The sequence below is a fragment of the Eucalyptus grandis genome, chromosome 4, assembly GCF_016545825.1.
Source record: "Eucalyptus grandis isolate ANBG69807.140 chromosome 4, ASM1654582v1, whole genome shotgun sequence".
NCBI lineage: Eukaryota > Viridiplantae > Streptophyta > Magnoliopsida > Myrtales > Myrtaceae > Eucalyptus > Eucalyptus grandis.
Window position 1 is genome coordinate 15,159,673 of NC_052615.1, and position 17,248 is coordinate 15,176,920.

The 17,248-nt window shown below is 38.7% G+C and overlaps 2 protein-coding genes across 2 annotated transcripts; both read left to right on the forward strand.

Moving 5' to 3' along the window:
* Window positions 1–737: 737 nt before the first annotated feature.
* Window positions 738–1,582, forward strand: LOC120292511 (cysteine-rich receptor-like protein kinase 25). The gene is made up of 2 exons (XM_039310736.1): window positions 738–1,469; window positions 1,553–1,582. Exons 1-2 carry the CDS (start codon window positions 738–740, stop codon window positions 1,580–1,582), a joined length of 762 nt encoding a protein of 253 aa, XP_039166670.1.
* A 794-nt stretch (window positions 1,583–2,376) lies between these two features.
* LOC104442736 (cysteine-rich receptor-like protein kinase 10) lies at window positions 2,377–4,126 on the forward strand. The gene is made up of 5 exons (XM_039310737.1): window positions 2,377–2,385; window positions 2,501–2,711; window positions 3,103–3,340; window positions 3,523–3,673; window positions 3,773–4,126. Exons 1-5 carry the CDS (start codon window positions 2,377–2,379, stop codon window positions 4,124–4,126), a joined length of 963 nt encoding a protein of 320 aa, XP_039166671.1.
* The last annotated feature ends 13,122 nt before the right edge of the window (window positions 4,127–17,248 follow it).

Below are 17,248 nucleotides of genomic sequence, written 5' to 3' on the forward strand. Positions count from 1 at the left end.
TATTTTCTATTCATTGGATAGCCACCGAAGAAGCTTCTTTTGAATTAAAAATAAATAAATAAATAAGCTGCACATTATGTTCTCTTTTCAAATTTATCGTGACGTTAACATTAAGTTTTGAGTTGGTACATCAAAACTAGTTGGCAATCTTATGGGAGAAAAGTTGATAGGTGAGGACATATAAAACATGATAAGTTCATATCAAAGTTGATAAATTTGAGGTGCAAGATGAGAATATTCAAACACCCATCTTAACTTTATGAATCATAAGAACAAAACTTGTTATATATCATATAAATCATGTATCAAAATTTTATTGTCTGTCATTCATTTTCAAGTGTTCAAAGCTAGAATGTTGATATATTATATTACATTTTCATTAAATGGTTTAAAGTTTTTAGAGTAGTTAGTAGAGATCTTATAGAATTGTATTTGAATCTTACTCAAGGGGATTTCGGCACATTCCAATCTTCACAAGTTTGACCTGTATTCCAATTAGAAATTTCCCCTGTCCTATGTTCCTCCACAAACGCAATTAGCAACGGCTCACCCGGGCCAACATTGTCTTTTGAGAAGCCGCGGTGGAAGGAGGAGGATGGAAAATAGTCACATACAGTCCTAGTCCTCCGCCATATATAAAAGCCCATGTCGTGGCCTCATCTGAAAACAAAGAACAAATCCTACTTTTTCATCATAATAACCGCACGCCGACACAGCGAAAGATAGAAAAGATGCCAATGACAATTATTGTACTTCTTTGCACTCTCAGCTTTTTCTTCATCAATGCTGCCGAATCCACCCTCACCATAAGCAAACATTACTGCTTAAACTCCAGCACCTTCGCTCCCAATAGCACCTACCAAGCCCACCTCAATCGCGTTCTTGCTGATCTCGTCTCCAATGCAAGTTCTGACCGCAACGAAGCATTCTTGTTCACATCGAGCAACGCCGTTTATGGCAGCTTTATGTGCAGAGGGGATGTCTCGAAGGAAGAGTGTGCAAAATGCGTCAGGAACGCGAGCGTCGAGATAACCCGCCTGTGCCCGTTGACCAAAGTCTCCATCCTGTGGTACGATCAGTGCAGGTTGCTCTACTCCGACACGGATTTCTCCTCAACCGTGGAGATGAAACCTTGGTTGAGCGGAAACAATGAAGAGAACATAGAACAGCCAGATGAGTTCATGAAGCTACTGCACAAGACCATGGTTCATGTGGCGAAAGAGGCTGCTTGGCATCGTCCGAGGAACTATGGCTATCAAGACGTCAAGTTCACTCGGGAGAAAACCTTGTACACGTTCGCACAGTGTGTGCCTAATCATTCCCCAAGCAATTGTTCGAAGTGCCTTCACAATGCCACAACGAGCCTCTTAAGCCTCCAAAAGGGGAAAATCGGGGGCAGAGTGTTGCTTCCGAGTTGCTTTGTCCGGTTCGAGATTTACCCCTTTTACATGAGCAGCCCGAAAGGTGGGGTAAAGGGCAGCTCAAAAGGTGGGGTAGACCCTCATACTTTATTTTTCAAAAGTGCATCATCATGCTTGTTACTTCTTCTCAGAACACAGCAGAACTCGCATTGTCGGCTTAAACTGTGTTTTTGCTCTTCAAGATGTTGTTAGATTTTTTCTGCCAGCAAAAGAACTCTTTTCCTTTCAATTCATCTAGAATTAAAAGCTTTACAGTTAGATTACTTACAGCTCGTTTCAGCTAAATACAGCCAATTTGACTGTCTGAAACAGCATTCGAATGGATTTGGGGAATATCTTGTTCTTATGTATGTGCTGGAGATGAGATTTCATGAGAAGGAGGAGCCATACTTTCATGTATGTCAATGATACTAATAACTCCGACTACAAATGCAGGGAAAGTGCCCTTTCGGTTGAAAATATCAGCTGCAATCCTTGCCGCAACTGTAGGATTGAACCTAATTATTTACATGATAGCTCGGCATTTACTAAGAGGAAGAAGAATTGTTCTAAGAAGGGACAGCGAAAGTTCTACAGAAGAATATCCGATTGGTAACTTGACGAAACAATGCTATGGCATGCGTACCATTGATTGATTTCATTTCACTAGGGTCTAAAAAAATCTGAACTATTTAAATGCTAGTTAGGAGGCAAATTTCTGAACTCCACTCCCTACAATTTGATCTGCCAACAATAGAAGCCGCCACAAATGAGTTTTCGAACAACAGCAAGTTAGGGGAAGGTGGATTTGGTCCAGTTTACAAGGTAATTAAGACATTCAATCATATCATTTAGCTTTTGACTCATCGAGAAGCTAATGCTCGTTAATATAATATTGTGGTTTACAGTGAAGCTTCTCGAAGCACTAGGGCATTTTTCTCATTCACGTTAGTTAGATAGGAAAAACTTCAAGATTATGTATTTGGTTCTCCTATTTCGATGCCCAGTTGCATATAAGTAATAACCAGAAGTAAAACAAAACAAAGAAACAATAAGATGTCTGTTTCAGACAAATTTGTTTGTGTCTATTCTGTTATCAGGGTATACTACCTGGTGGTCAAGAAATTGCAGCAAAGAGGCTATGTAGGAGCTCTGGACAGGGAGTAGAGGAATTCAAGACTGAAGTTGAACTAGTAGCCAAACTTCAACATAGAAACCTAGTGAGGCTTCTGGGATTCTCCGTGGAACGCGAGGAAACAATAGTGGTCTATGAGTATGCGCCCAATGGGAGCCTAGATCGCTTGTTATTTGGTTTGCCTCTCTTTTGTCTCCTTTTCACCGAGTTAACACACCAGCATTTCAGTGTAAATGATATATTTCACTGAGAGAAAATAAGAAGCAAATATTATTCAGGCTAAATGAAGACAAACCAGAAATATTAGAGATAGTTGGAGGACGCAATACAAACAAACATCCGGCTATCATTCTGCTTAGTTTTCTCCATCATTTCATTTCCACATTCACGAAATAAATTTTAAATATAGAACCCTAGTGAAGAAGTAGACAGGGAAGAAGAATTACATGATAATGAGAACACAGATCCAAAGTTGATGAAAGCAACCATATGTGATGATTTGGGCATGAGCATTATGATTGTATGAGTTGATGCAACTCACAAATTAATTTTTTGACTGATGCATAGAGCCCGAGCTCAGCGAACAACTGGATTGGTCAACACGTTACAAGGTCATGGTAGGGGTGGCGCATGGACGGCTATACCTTCATGAAGATTCTCGGCTTCGAATAATCCATCGTGATCTCAAAGCTAGCAACATTCTGCTAGATGCTAACATGAATGCAAAAATCTCGGATTTTGGTACAGCCCAGATCTTTAGTGCTGATCAGACTCAAGCAAACACTAATAAAATTGTTGGAACATAGTAAGTTCAACATTGGCTAATCTAACTTGTTATTGCCAATGAATAGTGTGGCATTAGCATTGAACTTGGAGCATTTTCTTGACATGCAACAAAAGTAGACTCATCCTGATTTGTTTCAGGCAATTCATATCCATAATTAAACATCCTCACATTTCTTTGTTGATATATTGTCTTCAATGTAGCGGCTACATGTCTCCTGAGTATTTGATGTTTGGACACTTCTCCGTAAAATCTGACATCTTCAGCTACGGTGTGTTAATGCTGGAGATTATAACTGGCAAAAAGAACAGCCAATTTTTTGCATTGGACAGCAATGAGGACCTGCTAGGCTATGTGAGTATCTGAATAAAGCCCTTTTTTCGGCTAACATGACTTTTAATAGAAGTATAGCAATAGTTTGAACAAAAATTACTAATATAACTATTCTTTTAGGTTTGGAAGCACTGGAACAACAGAATGCCGTCGGAAGTAGTGGACCCAGCTTTAAGAAGTGCCTATTCCGTGAATGAAGTTATCAAATGCATGCACATCGGGTTGCTCTGTGTGCAAGACGATGCGGAAGACCGACCTACCATGGATTCGGTTATTCTCATGTTGAACAGCAATTCTATTAAAATCCCAGTGCCTCAAAGACCTTCATTCTTCTTTCCTGGTAAGAAGTACCAACAGGAGCCTTGTGTTCTAGACTCAGGTCCATCTAACAGCAAATTGGACCAATCCATTAATGAGATAACATCGCCGTGTTCTCCAACTGACAATGATCTTGCTGATTCAGGTCCACAGTAGCCGAGATTTTAAGGCCATCTTTTAGAACGAATTATTGTTTAGATTTCACCAGATAAATCATGTGTACAAGTTTATAAAAATTGTGACATCTCCATAGCTAGGATTCTGTCAGGGGATTGCAGTAGTGGATACCTTTGATGTAAAGTGGATAACACTATTCCAAATGCCGTTGGTGATCGTTGCAAATAGAAGTTTTTGCAGAACAACCTGTGAACTTTGATATTTATCCCCCATACTGAATCCGTCATCATTTGGTCAAAAGTCACCAACCTCTGAATTTCTGAGAAGTCCCTAAACCAAGTGGGCTCCCGCTTGGCTTTATTACGTTTTGTGAATTTTTGTTTGAGCGATGAATGTCTGACTAATTTAGTCAAAACGAGCCTGTTTTGTAATGATTTATGTTGACTTAGACGTCGATCCATCTCGTCTAAGTCAAGCCCTGTAATGAAGTTACTTCTGAAATCCATAGTCAATTGTGCATGCTGTATGTTCGATGAAATGCCTCAATGAAACCCTGAAATATATTTTGTAGTTTAATGTTTGATTATTCATATATTTTTTTTTTTTTTTTTTTGGTCAGAAGTAAATAAAATTATTCATATATTGTTGAACTTCGTATTTCTTCATGTTTTGATACGCTTTCATGTGACTTTGCACCGTCCAAGTCGGTCTTGCATCCTCACGCCGGCGACCCCTACGATTCAAGAGCATTCGGATCAATTTCTCTCCTCACTTTTCAGTGCCATTGTGTTTGTTTGATTTCTTGAATTTCTGGTGTTCAAACCGTGATTTAGGTGAGGGTTTTTGTGAAATTTCGGGGTCGCCGGAGTGGGCGGCCAGCGTCGGTCGTCGCCGGTCGAGACAGAGGGCGCGCGCATGATGGTGATTTGGCAGCAACGTAGGTGCTGGCGATCGCCGGGCGGAGCAGCGTGGGCGTCGGTGATGATGGGTGACGGTGTGGCGTTGATGGTTCTTGGTTCGGCCAAGGAAAATTGCAGGTGAACAGGAGGCTCCGGGGTGGAGATAGCTGGAGGAAGAGGATGCAGGAGAAAAAAGACGAAATAGGGAAAAGGACAAAAAAAAGAAGAGAGAAAATAATTAAAAGAAAATAAAAAAGGATCAAAAGAAAAGAAACTGTAGAAAAAAAATGAAAAGGTTAGGGGTGTTCCTCATTTCAAAATATGGACCGAAAAGAGAGTTAAAAAATAAAAATAAAAAAAGTTTATGGGCTTTTGTAATTAATTTCGAGCGGGCTTTTAGGGCTAATGTTTTTAGTTCAACCCGATCCAATAGGGTTCCGATCAGTTTAGTTGGGTCGAGTCTCTTGACCGGTCCGAATCCCTTTTTTTTTTATTAACAATAAATAAATATTAAAAATAAAAAATTTGGGCAAATTAAAAAAATTCCAAATTCAAAAAATGATAAGAATGTTTTAGAACCGGAGGAAATAACAAAAAATTTAGAAAATTCGAAACAATAAAAAATCAGAAAATTTTAGAAAAATTAGAAAACCTTTTAAAGAATTGAAACCTAAAATTGGATAAGCCTTTAGGGTATTACAATAGGGATTCTTGTTTTCTTTTTTTGTTTTGGGACAATTTAGGATGCTTGCATATTTTCTATTATAATTATAATTTACCATACTTTTCAATAGTTGGATGTTATTTCCTTATTTTAGAATGATTAGGACAAACCTTAAATTTTTCTTGATAGGTTACCATGACGTTAATTAGTACATTATTAGGTTAGGTATCGAAAGAGATTAGCCTTTGGGCTAATGTAATCAAGTCTCTGAGTCCAAAATCTCTAGTTGCGTAAATAGTAAGGTATCCTCGTGTATATTACTGGGTTTCTAGCCAATCCCAAAAAGACTAGTGGTGACTCCTCGGTCAAAATTTACATAGGCTTAATTGATTAAAAAATTTGAATGCTCGATATCATACGAAGTATGGGCTTGGGAAAGCTTAAGTTAATGGAAGGCCGTCGGCCTGAAGTTGACAATACTCCTAAATCTAACATCTCCCCCTCCCCTGTGAGACAGGTCAAGTTGCGACAAATATCTTTCTTGAAAACCATTTTAAAAAAAAAAGATTTATAGGGATTCCCCTACGAGTTGCATCATGTTTTATTTGCCATGTTCTTTGGTCAAGACGGTCATACTTAGTCTATTCATATTGAAGGGGTGCCTGCATATGCAAGTTTGTTCTTATGAACTTCATTTCAATACATTATATGTTCAGTGAGGAACTTAATAACTCTTGCGCTTATACTGAAAAGAGAAACGAAAATGTGGGATCATGTTGCTAAATCTCCTCTTGTTGAAGAGGCCGGTTTTGATCAAAATGTATCCAAAGTCCTTTGGGGACATTGGACCGTGCAAATATGGACCCAAACTATAGCAACAAATCAACCTAACACTTAGCTGATGCTTTTTAAATTATTTCTAAGACATTTCAATTTTAACATACGTTGTGCTTGCTGACATAAGAAATTTCGAGCTACTTAGAAGTTACTCAAGCATAGTTTGATGGTTACCCAACCTTTCGTTGATTCTTTTGGTTAATTCTAGCTATCTGATCCAATGATGAGATTAAGCACTAATACTAAAGTTGAGTTTTAATGCATATCATAAGTAGCTTGAGTACTTCGTAGTTTGAGCACTTCGTGGACCTTTTCTTGAACTTAAATCAACCGAAAGTTAAGATCAACTGAAGTAATCATTGACTTTCCAATTTTGGAGTCATGAAGTGGAGCTTAACAGTGGCAGTATGAGTGCTTTGTTCTGAATTGAGATCTTTATGACATAGTGCTTCTCCATGATTGCCCCCCCACTAGATCAATATTACTGGCTCTGTCCCTAAATCAGTTTATGCACGAATTTGATCGATTTTATTTACACTAATCCATACTAAAATGGGACTTAGACATATTATAATGGTAATATAAAAAGAACATGTGAAAGGAGAAAACACTCTCATCGATAAATCTTGTATCTCCAATTGTCATGGCGTGTTTGTGATATATGAAATGCTAACTGCGCTTTTCATTCTCATTTTGACTCGTGTGATTAACATATAATCGACAATACTATAATTGATCCAAATGAAAAGTTTATGACTAAATTACTTCAATTGAAAAGCTTAAGATTAATTTGGTACAAGCATAATAAGTTTATGACTTTTTTTGGTATATTTCCCTATATTATCTCACAGGAATTTTTTTTTTTTTTTATCTCACAGGAATTTACACAATGCAATTTATTTCCTCACATTGGCATAGTCATGAGTCGAGGTAAAGATTGTTGATAATATTTTTAGACTTTGAGCTTGAAAAGGAAATCTATTCAAGTAGGTTTTCTAGTTTGAGCAGATTCCTACAAGAGGTTTCTTATTTTGAATCTAAAATATTTTATGTTATTTTTTATATATGTAGTGAGTGTCATGCCCCGATCCTCGAGCGCATGCCCATCCCTCTCTGGTCGATAAAATTTGCGACTTCCCAGGACAAATCGCCAACCCTTTCATTTCATTGCACATGCGGAAGTGAATAATAAATCCCCTAACATCAACAGTTTGGGATAGAAAAGCAGGGTAACGGATTCACAAACAAAACACACATTTATACACGTACTGAGTCATGTACAAAGTCTATGACCAAAAGACTACAAAAGACTGGCTTTCCAAAAAGAAGCGGTCCTAACTGACCTACACTTTAGGTCACCTCAGCACGACTCCAAGTCCTCTGCTCTACGGTCTTGAAAATTTAGCCCACGATGGGGTGAGATATAAATCTCAGCGAGTTCATGCTCTAAACCCCAATTAAGAGGGTAATACTCCCAGAAGCGCCCTAACCACACAATCACACAACTAAGGAGACTTATCTTGTCTCAAACCCTCCCTACAAGTCAGCACAATTTATATCACAAACAGTACAAGAGCATGAGCAACAACCAAGCTCAATTAATTGTAACACCACATTCAAATTCAAATAAACACAGGGGTCATAATTATAGGGCCAAATCATTATGACACGTTCCATACTGTGTCACACAATTTTGTCCCATAATCCAACACATTCAACTCAATTACACATGCGTTCCTAGTTTTTTTTTTATTTGTTCGCCCACTGTGGGATGCATACCTGCAGGAAATTTACTCTCCTTCATTGGTTCTAAGTCTAAGTCCATTCAATTGTATCAGAGCCATGGTTTTGTTTGTAATGTTATCCATTCCATGCGCTTGGTAGGTGAATCCAGTGCGGAGAAGATCTTCTTACATCATGTCTATAGAACTAGAAGTTCTCGAAGCACCTGTTTCTCTTGCTCCTTCTTCTTCATCTTCCACTCCTCTAGAATTTCGTGTTTCAAATGCTTCTAAGATAGATTATCTTTATGAAATCTCTCTTAGTGATGAAACCAAGATTTCTGAAACCCAACTCCCTCTCATGAACCCTTACTCCGCTTTTGCCAAACCTAACTCATCATTTTCACCTATCCGCTCCATCCGCCAACTTATTCACCAAACCCCAAAGCAAGTAAAGGAGTACATCCAATCCTCCAAATTCGACCAACTTCTCATTCCTGCCACTGAAAAAGAGTACTTTGTTACTCTTCAAATCCCTCCAGAATTCTTCAGACAATGGGCTCAACAGGGATACACTCATGTCTATTATGGAGCTGTTCGTCTTGCTCTCACCTATCGTGGTTGTAAAGGATTACCAGTTGTGGCAAGAATGGCATTGTTGGATACCAGATTTTTACAATACTAGCATGCTTGTATCGGTACTGTCCAAATAACCTTGAATGTGTTGGAGAAATCCTCATGAAGAGTTTTGAAGTTGACAAAACGTTTCCATCAGTCTAGTCTGAAGGTCTGCAGACTCTGTTAGTTAAAGTCTGAAGACTTCCGGACAGCCATACTCAAGACTCAAAGTCTATCCTCATTGGAGTCTCGATCCGTTGAAGAAAGGTTATCCCGAACTGGATGTTTTGTTTAGGATTTAACCTTATCATCACGGAGAAGATCTCGTGGCTGGAGAAGACGTATCGAGAATCCTTTGATTGATCAAGTTTGATTCAATGACTAAAGATTCGATGATTGTCTAAATATTATCGGAAGGTTCTACTTATGGAAACCGAGATCCTGATTGTATGGGCGAACATGATTGATGGGCTATCAACACGTTCCTTTAATAGCTCGAACGATCTTCCTAATTGATTCCGTCCAACGGGTAGATTGGAGGAATTCCTTTGGTAAGTGCCAACGGGTATGATGGCATAAAGGAGTATATAAGGAAGACGTCCTTAGTTGTTCGAGGAGTGCGCGATAGAAGAATTCCAAAGTCTGAAGCTCCTATTTGTTTAGATAAATCCTTTGAGTGAATACTTGTATACAAAAGAGAGTTTATATTTGTGAGAGACCTTGAGAAGGTGTGGTAGTACATCTACTTTGTGGAATCAAGGCAAAGCTGTGCTTTGTAACTACTCTTTTGATCATAGTGAAATCTAGCCGGTGGGCTGTCGGTGCGGAAGAGTGGACGTAGGCTTGGAAAAGCTGAACCACTATAAATCCTGTGTTCCAATTTCTCTCTTTCTACCTTGATCGTATTTCAATTTGTTAAGAATTGCTTCTGTATATCGATAAATTGTTTGTGCGCCTATTCACCCCCCCTCTAGGTGTTTATAACTAGCAATATCAATTGGTATCAGAGCCTGTGTACTTACTTTATTTGAAGTGTTTTACTTCATAGTAAAAGATCCATGGCTAGTATGTTAGCACCAGGGCTGATGGAAGGGCAAAGCAATACCAGACCACCCTACTTTGATGGAAAGGATTACAACATCGGAAGAACAAGATGAAAGCTTTCCTACGATCAAAGGATCCTCCGGAATGGGACGTTGTAGAAAAGGAATTACTCCTACCATTGCATCAGTCTCTGAAAGAGGAAAAGAAACTGAAGAATCCAGCGGAATGTCTCAGGAAGAAATAACCAAGAGACAAACACTCGATGCAAAAGCAATTTACTCCTTATATTGTGCTTTATCACCAATTGAATATAATAGAATATCTTCTTGTGGTACAGCAAAAGAAGTTTGGACAGATTGCATATCACCTATGAAGGAACAGTCGAGTGAAGGAAACAAGAATCAACATTCTTCTCGGTCAATACGGAGCCTTGAGAATGAAACCGGGAGATCAATATCGACATGTTTAGTCGTTTTACAGATATTGTGAATGGTCTTGAAAATCAAGGTCAACCAACTTCGATCCCATGAAGGTAAACAAGCTACTGCGTGGACTCTCCGGGATTGGAATCACATAAAGACTTCGATAAGAGAGACGCAGAGAATTATGCCACTATCTGTTGACGAGCTGATTGGAACTCTTCAGTCCTATGAAGTGGAAAGGATCAATGAAGATGAAGATCCAAAAGGTAAGAAATCCATTGCATTAAAATCAAATGATGATTCTGATGATACAGATTTTGAAGATGATATGGACGATGAGGAGCTTGCTCTCATGATAAGAAGATTCAGAAAACTAAAGAAAAGGAAGAAGGTTCAACTCAAAGAAACAAGGCTTTCAAAGACAGCGAGACCAAGTACGTTGATGATGAGGAACCAAATAAAGATGTAGTCTGCTTTGAATGCAAGAAAAGGGACACATAGACCTAACTGTCCTCTTACGAAGAAGAAGAAAGGAAAAGCTGAAAAATTTCGAAAAGCTCTCAAAGCTGAAACCTGGAGTGATACTGAGTGTGAAGAAAGTGATAATGAATATGCCAATCTATGTCGATGGCACAATCGGACTCGAGACTATGGATCGACTCGGGATCGACCGACAGTGAATTTGAGGCAAGTAATTTTAAAATTCTGTCAAAGTTTCTAAATATATTGATGAACTATGCTTTAGTCTTAAGACTTCTCTCAAAAGAATTTCCAAACTGAAAAAAAGAAAACTCAGCTCTAAAACAAAAAGAAAATGTTTTAGAAGAAAGAGTTAAAAGTCTAGACGTGTCTGTTTCCAATCTTAAAGAAAATGAAGAAAATCTTTTAAAAGAAAATGCTTTTTTAAAAACAGACTTATCAAATATATCAAAGAAATTTTCTATAGGGTCTGAAAAACTTGAGAAAATTCTTTCAGCGCAAAGACCTTACTTCAATAAGTCTGGTCTAGGTATGTGAAGAAGAAACAATTCCCTTGATTGATTTTCCTAAAGTAAAAGAAAGAATCAAGAAAAGGCTGAAAGTGAAGTTTACAAAAATCACTTCAAAAGAGTTTTTGTTAAACCCGTAGGAAGAAATGCTCTAAGATGTTCAAAGTGCAACAGTCCGGATCACTTTGAAAAAGAGTGCCCTATGGTATGGAAACCTGTTAAGAAAGTATGGGCTAATTCTGTTTATCTTACTAACACCAAAGGACCCAAGAAAATTTGGGTACCAAAGAAAGCTTGAGACTTTATTTTAAATGCAGGTCTCCATCAAGAAACAGGTAAAGTGGTATCTTGACAGCGGATGCTCAAGACACATGACAGGAGACTCAAATTGTTTTATAAAGCTTGCTCAAGTAAATGGTGGAAAAGTTTCATTTGGAGGAAACAAGCAAAGGAAGTATTGTGGGATTTGGAACCGTGAAAATTGGTACTCTCACAATAAGTAATGTCTCCTTAGTGGAAGGACTCAATTACAATCTTCTCAGCATTAGTCAATTGTGTGATACTGGTTTCAAGATCTTCTTTCAAGAAGGGACATGTTCTGGAATCAGTAAAGACTCTACTCAGTCTTTCATGGGTCGAAGACATGGAAATATCTATCTTCTTGATATGAAACCAAATGAATCGCAATGTCTTATCTCAATTCAAGACGAAGAAGGCTTATGGCACAAAAAGCTTGGTCATGTCAACATGAAGCAATTAGCCAAAATCTCATCAAAGCAGCTTGTTCGAGGTCTACCAAAATTACCATACCAAAAGAGGCGATTCATGCACTCCATGTATTACGGGAAAACAGGTAAGAAATTCTTTTAAGCCAATAAATCATGTCTCTACTAATCATGTACTACGGTTGCTGCATATGGATCTCTTCGGACCAACCAGAACTCGTAGTATTGGGGGTAAGAAGTATTGCCTAGTAATTGTCGATGATTACTCCCGTTTTACTTGGGTATATTTCCTTTCAAGTAAGTCCGAAACCTTTTCGTATTTTGAAAAATTTGCTGAAAAGGTTCAAAATGAAAAAGGTTGTGTTATCTCTAGTATAAGAACAGATCATGGAGGTGAATTTGAAAATCAAGATTTTAGAAAATTCTGTGATGAATCTGGCTTTAAGCATGTGTTCTCCTCTCCATATACTCCTTAGCAAATTGGAGTTGTGGAAAGAAAGAACAGAACTCTTCAAGAAATGGTTATAACTCTTTTAATTGAAAGTAAAATTTCTTCTCGATTTTGGGTTGAAGCTGTTTCAACAGCTTGCTATATCATCAATAGAGTCTTCTTAAGATCTATTCTTCAGAAAACCCCTTATGAGTTATTCAAAGAAAAGAAGCCTATTGTTTCATACTTTCATGTATTTGGTTGTAAATGTTTTATACTGAAAAATGCAAAAGATCGAGTTGGTAAGTTTGAAGAAAGATCAGATGAAGGTATCTTCCTTGGATATTCTACATCAAGCAAAGCCTTGAGTCTTTAACAAAAAGAGCCGGTCTGTGGAGGAGTCAATGAATGTCAAATTTCAAGACTCAACACAAGATGAATCAAGTCAGACTCATCAAGAAGAATCTGAACTGCTCCCGGACCCTCCAAAGTCTACATCTCAAGAAGCATCTCAGACTCTGGAAAATCAGCATCAGGTTGTTAGTGAAGATCCAAATAAAGAAAGAGATCAGCAACCGGACAAATCAACAAGTAACTGGAAGCATAAGTCCAGTCATCCCAAAGATCTTATAATTGGCGAAATTAATGAAGGAATTCGCACAAGATCCAAAAGGCGAGAAGAGTCTAGTCTTTGTGGCACTCGTTTCTGAAATTGAACCAAAGAGCATAGAAGAAGCTTTATCGATGAAAGCTGGATTGAAGCTATGCAAGAAGAGCTCGACAGTTTAGCATAAATGATGTCTGGGAATTGACATCCCAACCAAAAGGTAAAACTGTTATTGGAGCCAAATGGGTGTTCAGAAACAAGATGAACGAGAAAGGAAAAGTCGTACGAAATAAAGCAAGACTCATGGCCAAGGGATATACGCAAGAAGAGGGAATAGACTATGATGAGACTTACGCTCCGGTGGCAAGGTTAGAAGCTATTCGACTATTACTTGCTTTTCTTGTTATAAGAATTTCAGGTTATTCCAAATGGATGTCAAAAGCGCCTTCCTAAATGGATTTATCCATGAGGAAGTTTATGTGGAACAACCACCAGGGTTTGAAGACCCAAAGAAGTCGGACTCGTCTTTAGGCGAAAAAAGGCTTTGTATGGTTTAAAGCAAGCACCTCGGGCTTGGTACGACATATTAAGTAAGTTCCTAATACAAAATGGTTTTGTCAAAGGTAAAGTGGATACGACTTTATTTATCAAGAAGGAAAACAAAAGTTTCTTACTTGTTCAAATATATGTGGATGATATCATTTTTGGATCCTCTAATGAAAGTTTGTGTAAGAAATTTTCAAAGTCTATGCAGGATAAGTTTGAAATGAGTATGATGGGAGAGTTAACATTCTTTCTTGGTCTTCAAGTAAAAAAATTGAATGAAGGTACTTTTACTTTTCAAGAAAAATATGTTAATGATCTTGTCAAAAGGTTTGGACTGGAGAAGTGCAAAAAGATCGACATACCGATGTCAAGTTCTTTAAAGATAGACAAAGATGAAGAAGGGAAGAAAGTTGATCAAAAGCTGTACATGAGCATTATTGGATCACTTCTTTATCTTATCTTTGCCTCTAGACCTGATATTTTGTTGAGTGTTTGCATCTGTGCTAGGTTTCAATCGGATCCTAGAGAATCCCATCTCGGTGCTGCCAAACGCATCATAAAATACGTTGCTTCATCATCAAGCATCGGTCTTTGGTATCCTAAGAAGGAGACTTTAAACTTCTGGGATATTCGAGACGCGAGATCTAGCCGGTTGCGAGTTGATAGAAAGAGCACTTCAGAACTTGCCGGTTGCTTGGAACGAACAGTGTCTTGGTTTTCAAGGAAACAAAAAATCTTGTGTCTCTTTCAACAACGAAGCAGAGTATGTAGCTCTTGGAAGCTGCTGTTCGCAAATTCTATGGATAAAACAACAGTTAAGAAATTTTGAAATCGAAGACTCATGCACGGAGATTAATTGCGAAAACACCAGCGCTATCAACCTCACCAAAAATCCAATTCTCCACTCAAGAGCGAAGCATATAGAGATTCGACATCACTTTATTAGAGATCATGTTCAAAATGAAGACGTTTCAATTCAATTTGTTGACTCAAAGAATCAACTGGCGGATATACTCACAAAGCCTTTGGAGAAAAATCAATTTGAGTCTATACGGACCAGACTCAACATTTTGAGGTATGAGGATATCAAAGTCTAAAGACTTTCAGACTCAGGCTTACAAGACTTTATCTACAGTCTTGGCTCGACCTTCAGACTGTAAGTCTTTCTCTCTCCAATCTTATCTTGAAAAGGTACGATCATCGACTTGTTTAAATTGTTGCTATATTTAATTGACGTAAATATTGCATCGATTCATTTTCAAAAGGGAAGTTATTTTTGAAATAGCTATTTTTGTGGATAAAGACAGTTATTTTGAAAATGCATATTTTTATTTCCTTTGTGACGGTTCGTTTACTCTTCTTTTTAACCGAATGAACACTGTCGATTTCTCTTCACTTTTCTAATCTCTTCTCTCTCAAAAACCCTAGAAAGCATCGATCCTCCATTCCCGTTTGTCTTCTTCGCTAAATCTTCAAAAAGTTATCATCTTTTTTGGGAAAGTCAAGCAAGGAAACTTCCAAACACTTTGTTAAAGATGTCTTCTTCACGAAAGTGTCAAGAATCGCAAGCGGGGACCCGAGAGAATGAGTGAGGGGCCTACGCACTTCGATCTTGCGAAGATGAAGTTACTCCAAATCAGCAACCGAGCCCACAACATTCTCAGCAGCGTCATTCTCCACCATCTAGTCCTCAAGGCGTTGTTGATCAGCATCAGGAAGAAATCATCGAGGATGCAGACCCCGTAAGAGTTCAAAAGCCCACTTTTATTTACAAGCTATATCGTGCTTTAAAAGGAATTCGTACTCCTTTGAACTATGTTGATAGTTTTGTTAAAGAAAAAGGATATAGGAACAGTATATTTTTCTGCGAAAAATGGAAAGTTTGGGAATCGCTCGTAAAGGGGTGGTGAGGAAACCCTTGCGAATATCCCAAGTGATCCTCGTGACTGGGGGCTAAATCCTGTAGATGGGAATGACGATGACAATCTGTTCAGTCTATTTCACCCGAAAATGGGAATTGCGGCTGAAATTCAAGGAGAAATGGGAGATTTGTTCAGATCAAAGGAACAAAAAGATCTGTACTGGAAATTGCTAAAGCGTGGGGTAATAAACCCTAGAAGTGTGGACTTTGATTTTCCGGATCTTTGTGAAAGTGAACTTGAGGGAAAAGTTCAGTACTCTACAACTTGAAAAGTTCGCTTCCGACTCAACGAGGCTTATGCTGAATTGATGCATATTTCTATTCGAATCTTAGCTTTCTAGATGCGAATAGATTCTCCTTCAAGATGTTAAAGAACACGATTATGTTGTGGATATGAATATCTTTGGCGGACGTGTTAGAAGTTGAGAGAGGCAGATATCAACCAATCAAAGTTTCCATTGCTCGGGCCACACTTGAACGGTGAAGGACGGAGAACGGATGAGAAGATCACCTACTCAAGGATGAATGCATTCAACATCTTGCTTCACAAGCGCGTGATTAATTGCCTTCGGCCGAAATCAACTTCCAAAACTGATGTTTCAAGCTCTGAGGCAAAGTTGATGTATGCCATCCTCAGTGGAAGGAAGTTCTCTCTTCCTCATACTGTTATGTTTCACATGTATAGAGCAGTGATGAAGGACAGAGGTCAACTCCCTTACCCAAGCCTTGTTACGAAGTTATTCAGACATCTGAATATTCAGCCTCCGCAAATCTTTTGTGTTCGACCATGCGATCATATGGTGGTAGGACTGAAAATGGTGACCAAAATGCGTACGGAAGGAACCGAGCAAGGAATTGGAGAAATTCAAGGAGAAGACTCGCCAAATCTCATCAACTCTCTTCGCTGCTAAGAGAAAAGGGAAGGAGCCCATGGTTGCTCCATCAAAGAAAAGAAGAGCTCTCCTCGTTGAGGATGAAGATGATGACAATGACATCACCATCTCTGCAATGGCTTTGAAGAACTTAAGTCGTCCTGTTCCATAGAAAGAATCGGAACAAAAGACGAAAGAAGCAGAGGAGAAGGAAAAGAACGAAAGAGAAGTAGAGGAGAAGGAAGAAGAAGAAAGAGAAGCAGAGCAAGAAGCAGAGAAAGAAAGACCTGAAGAAGAAAGAAGAGAAGAAGGAGAACCTGAGGAAATCTCTTCTCCACCTGTAGGCATGGAAACAGGGGTAGATCAGGAGAAAGGAGTGACATCTTCACATCCAGATGCAAGTGAAGGAGTCAGTCGCTCGCCTGCAGACCCAGAAGATGTTTATGCATCTCAATTTCTAGAGGAAGGTCATGAAGCTTCATCGCCAAACCTGCGAGATTATGCTGATCCACCATCGTCTGCTTATACTCCAGATCGAGCCGAAGCAAGTACTCGGGCGATAATGGAGCAGATTTTCGCGAGAATCATGGATATTCTCTTGGAGATGAAAGGTCAGATTTATGCCTTGGGATGCAAAGTTCAAAGCTTGAAGAATGAAGGTCAAGCTTCTTCCTGTTCATTGAATGAAAAGATGCAAGCCCTCTCTATTCAGAATCAGGCCAATGCCAAGAGTGAGGAGGTTGTACAGCTGAAGGAAGACTTTAAAAGGCTGGAAGGCATTGTTCAGTCTATGGAAGATTTCCAGCTTGCCCGCGTTCCCAAGCAATCTTGATTTCATCTCATCCTTTTTAAATGATGACAAAAAG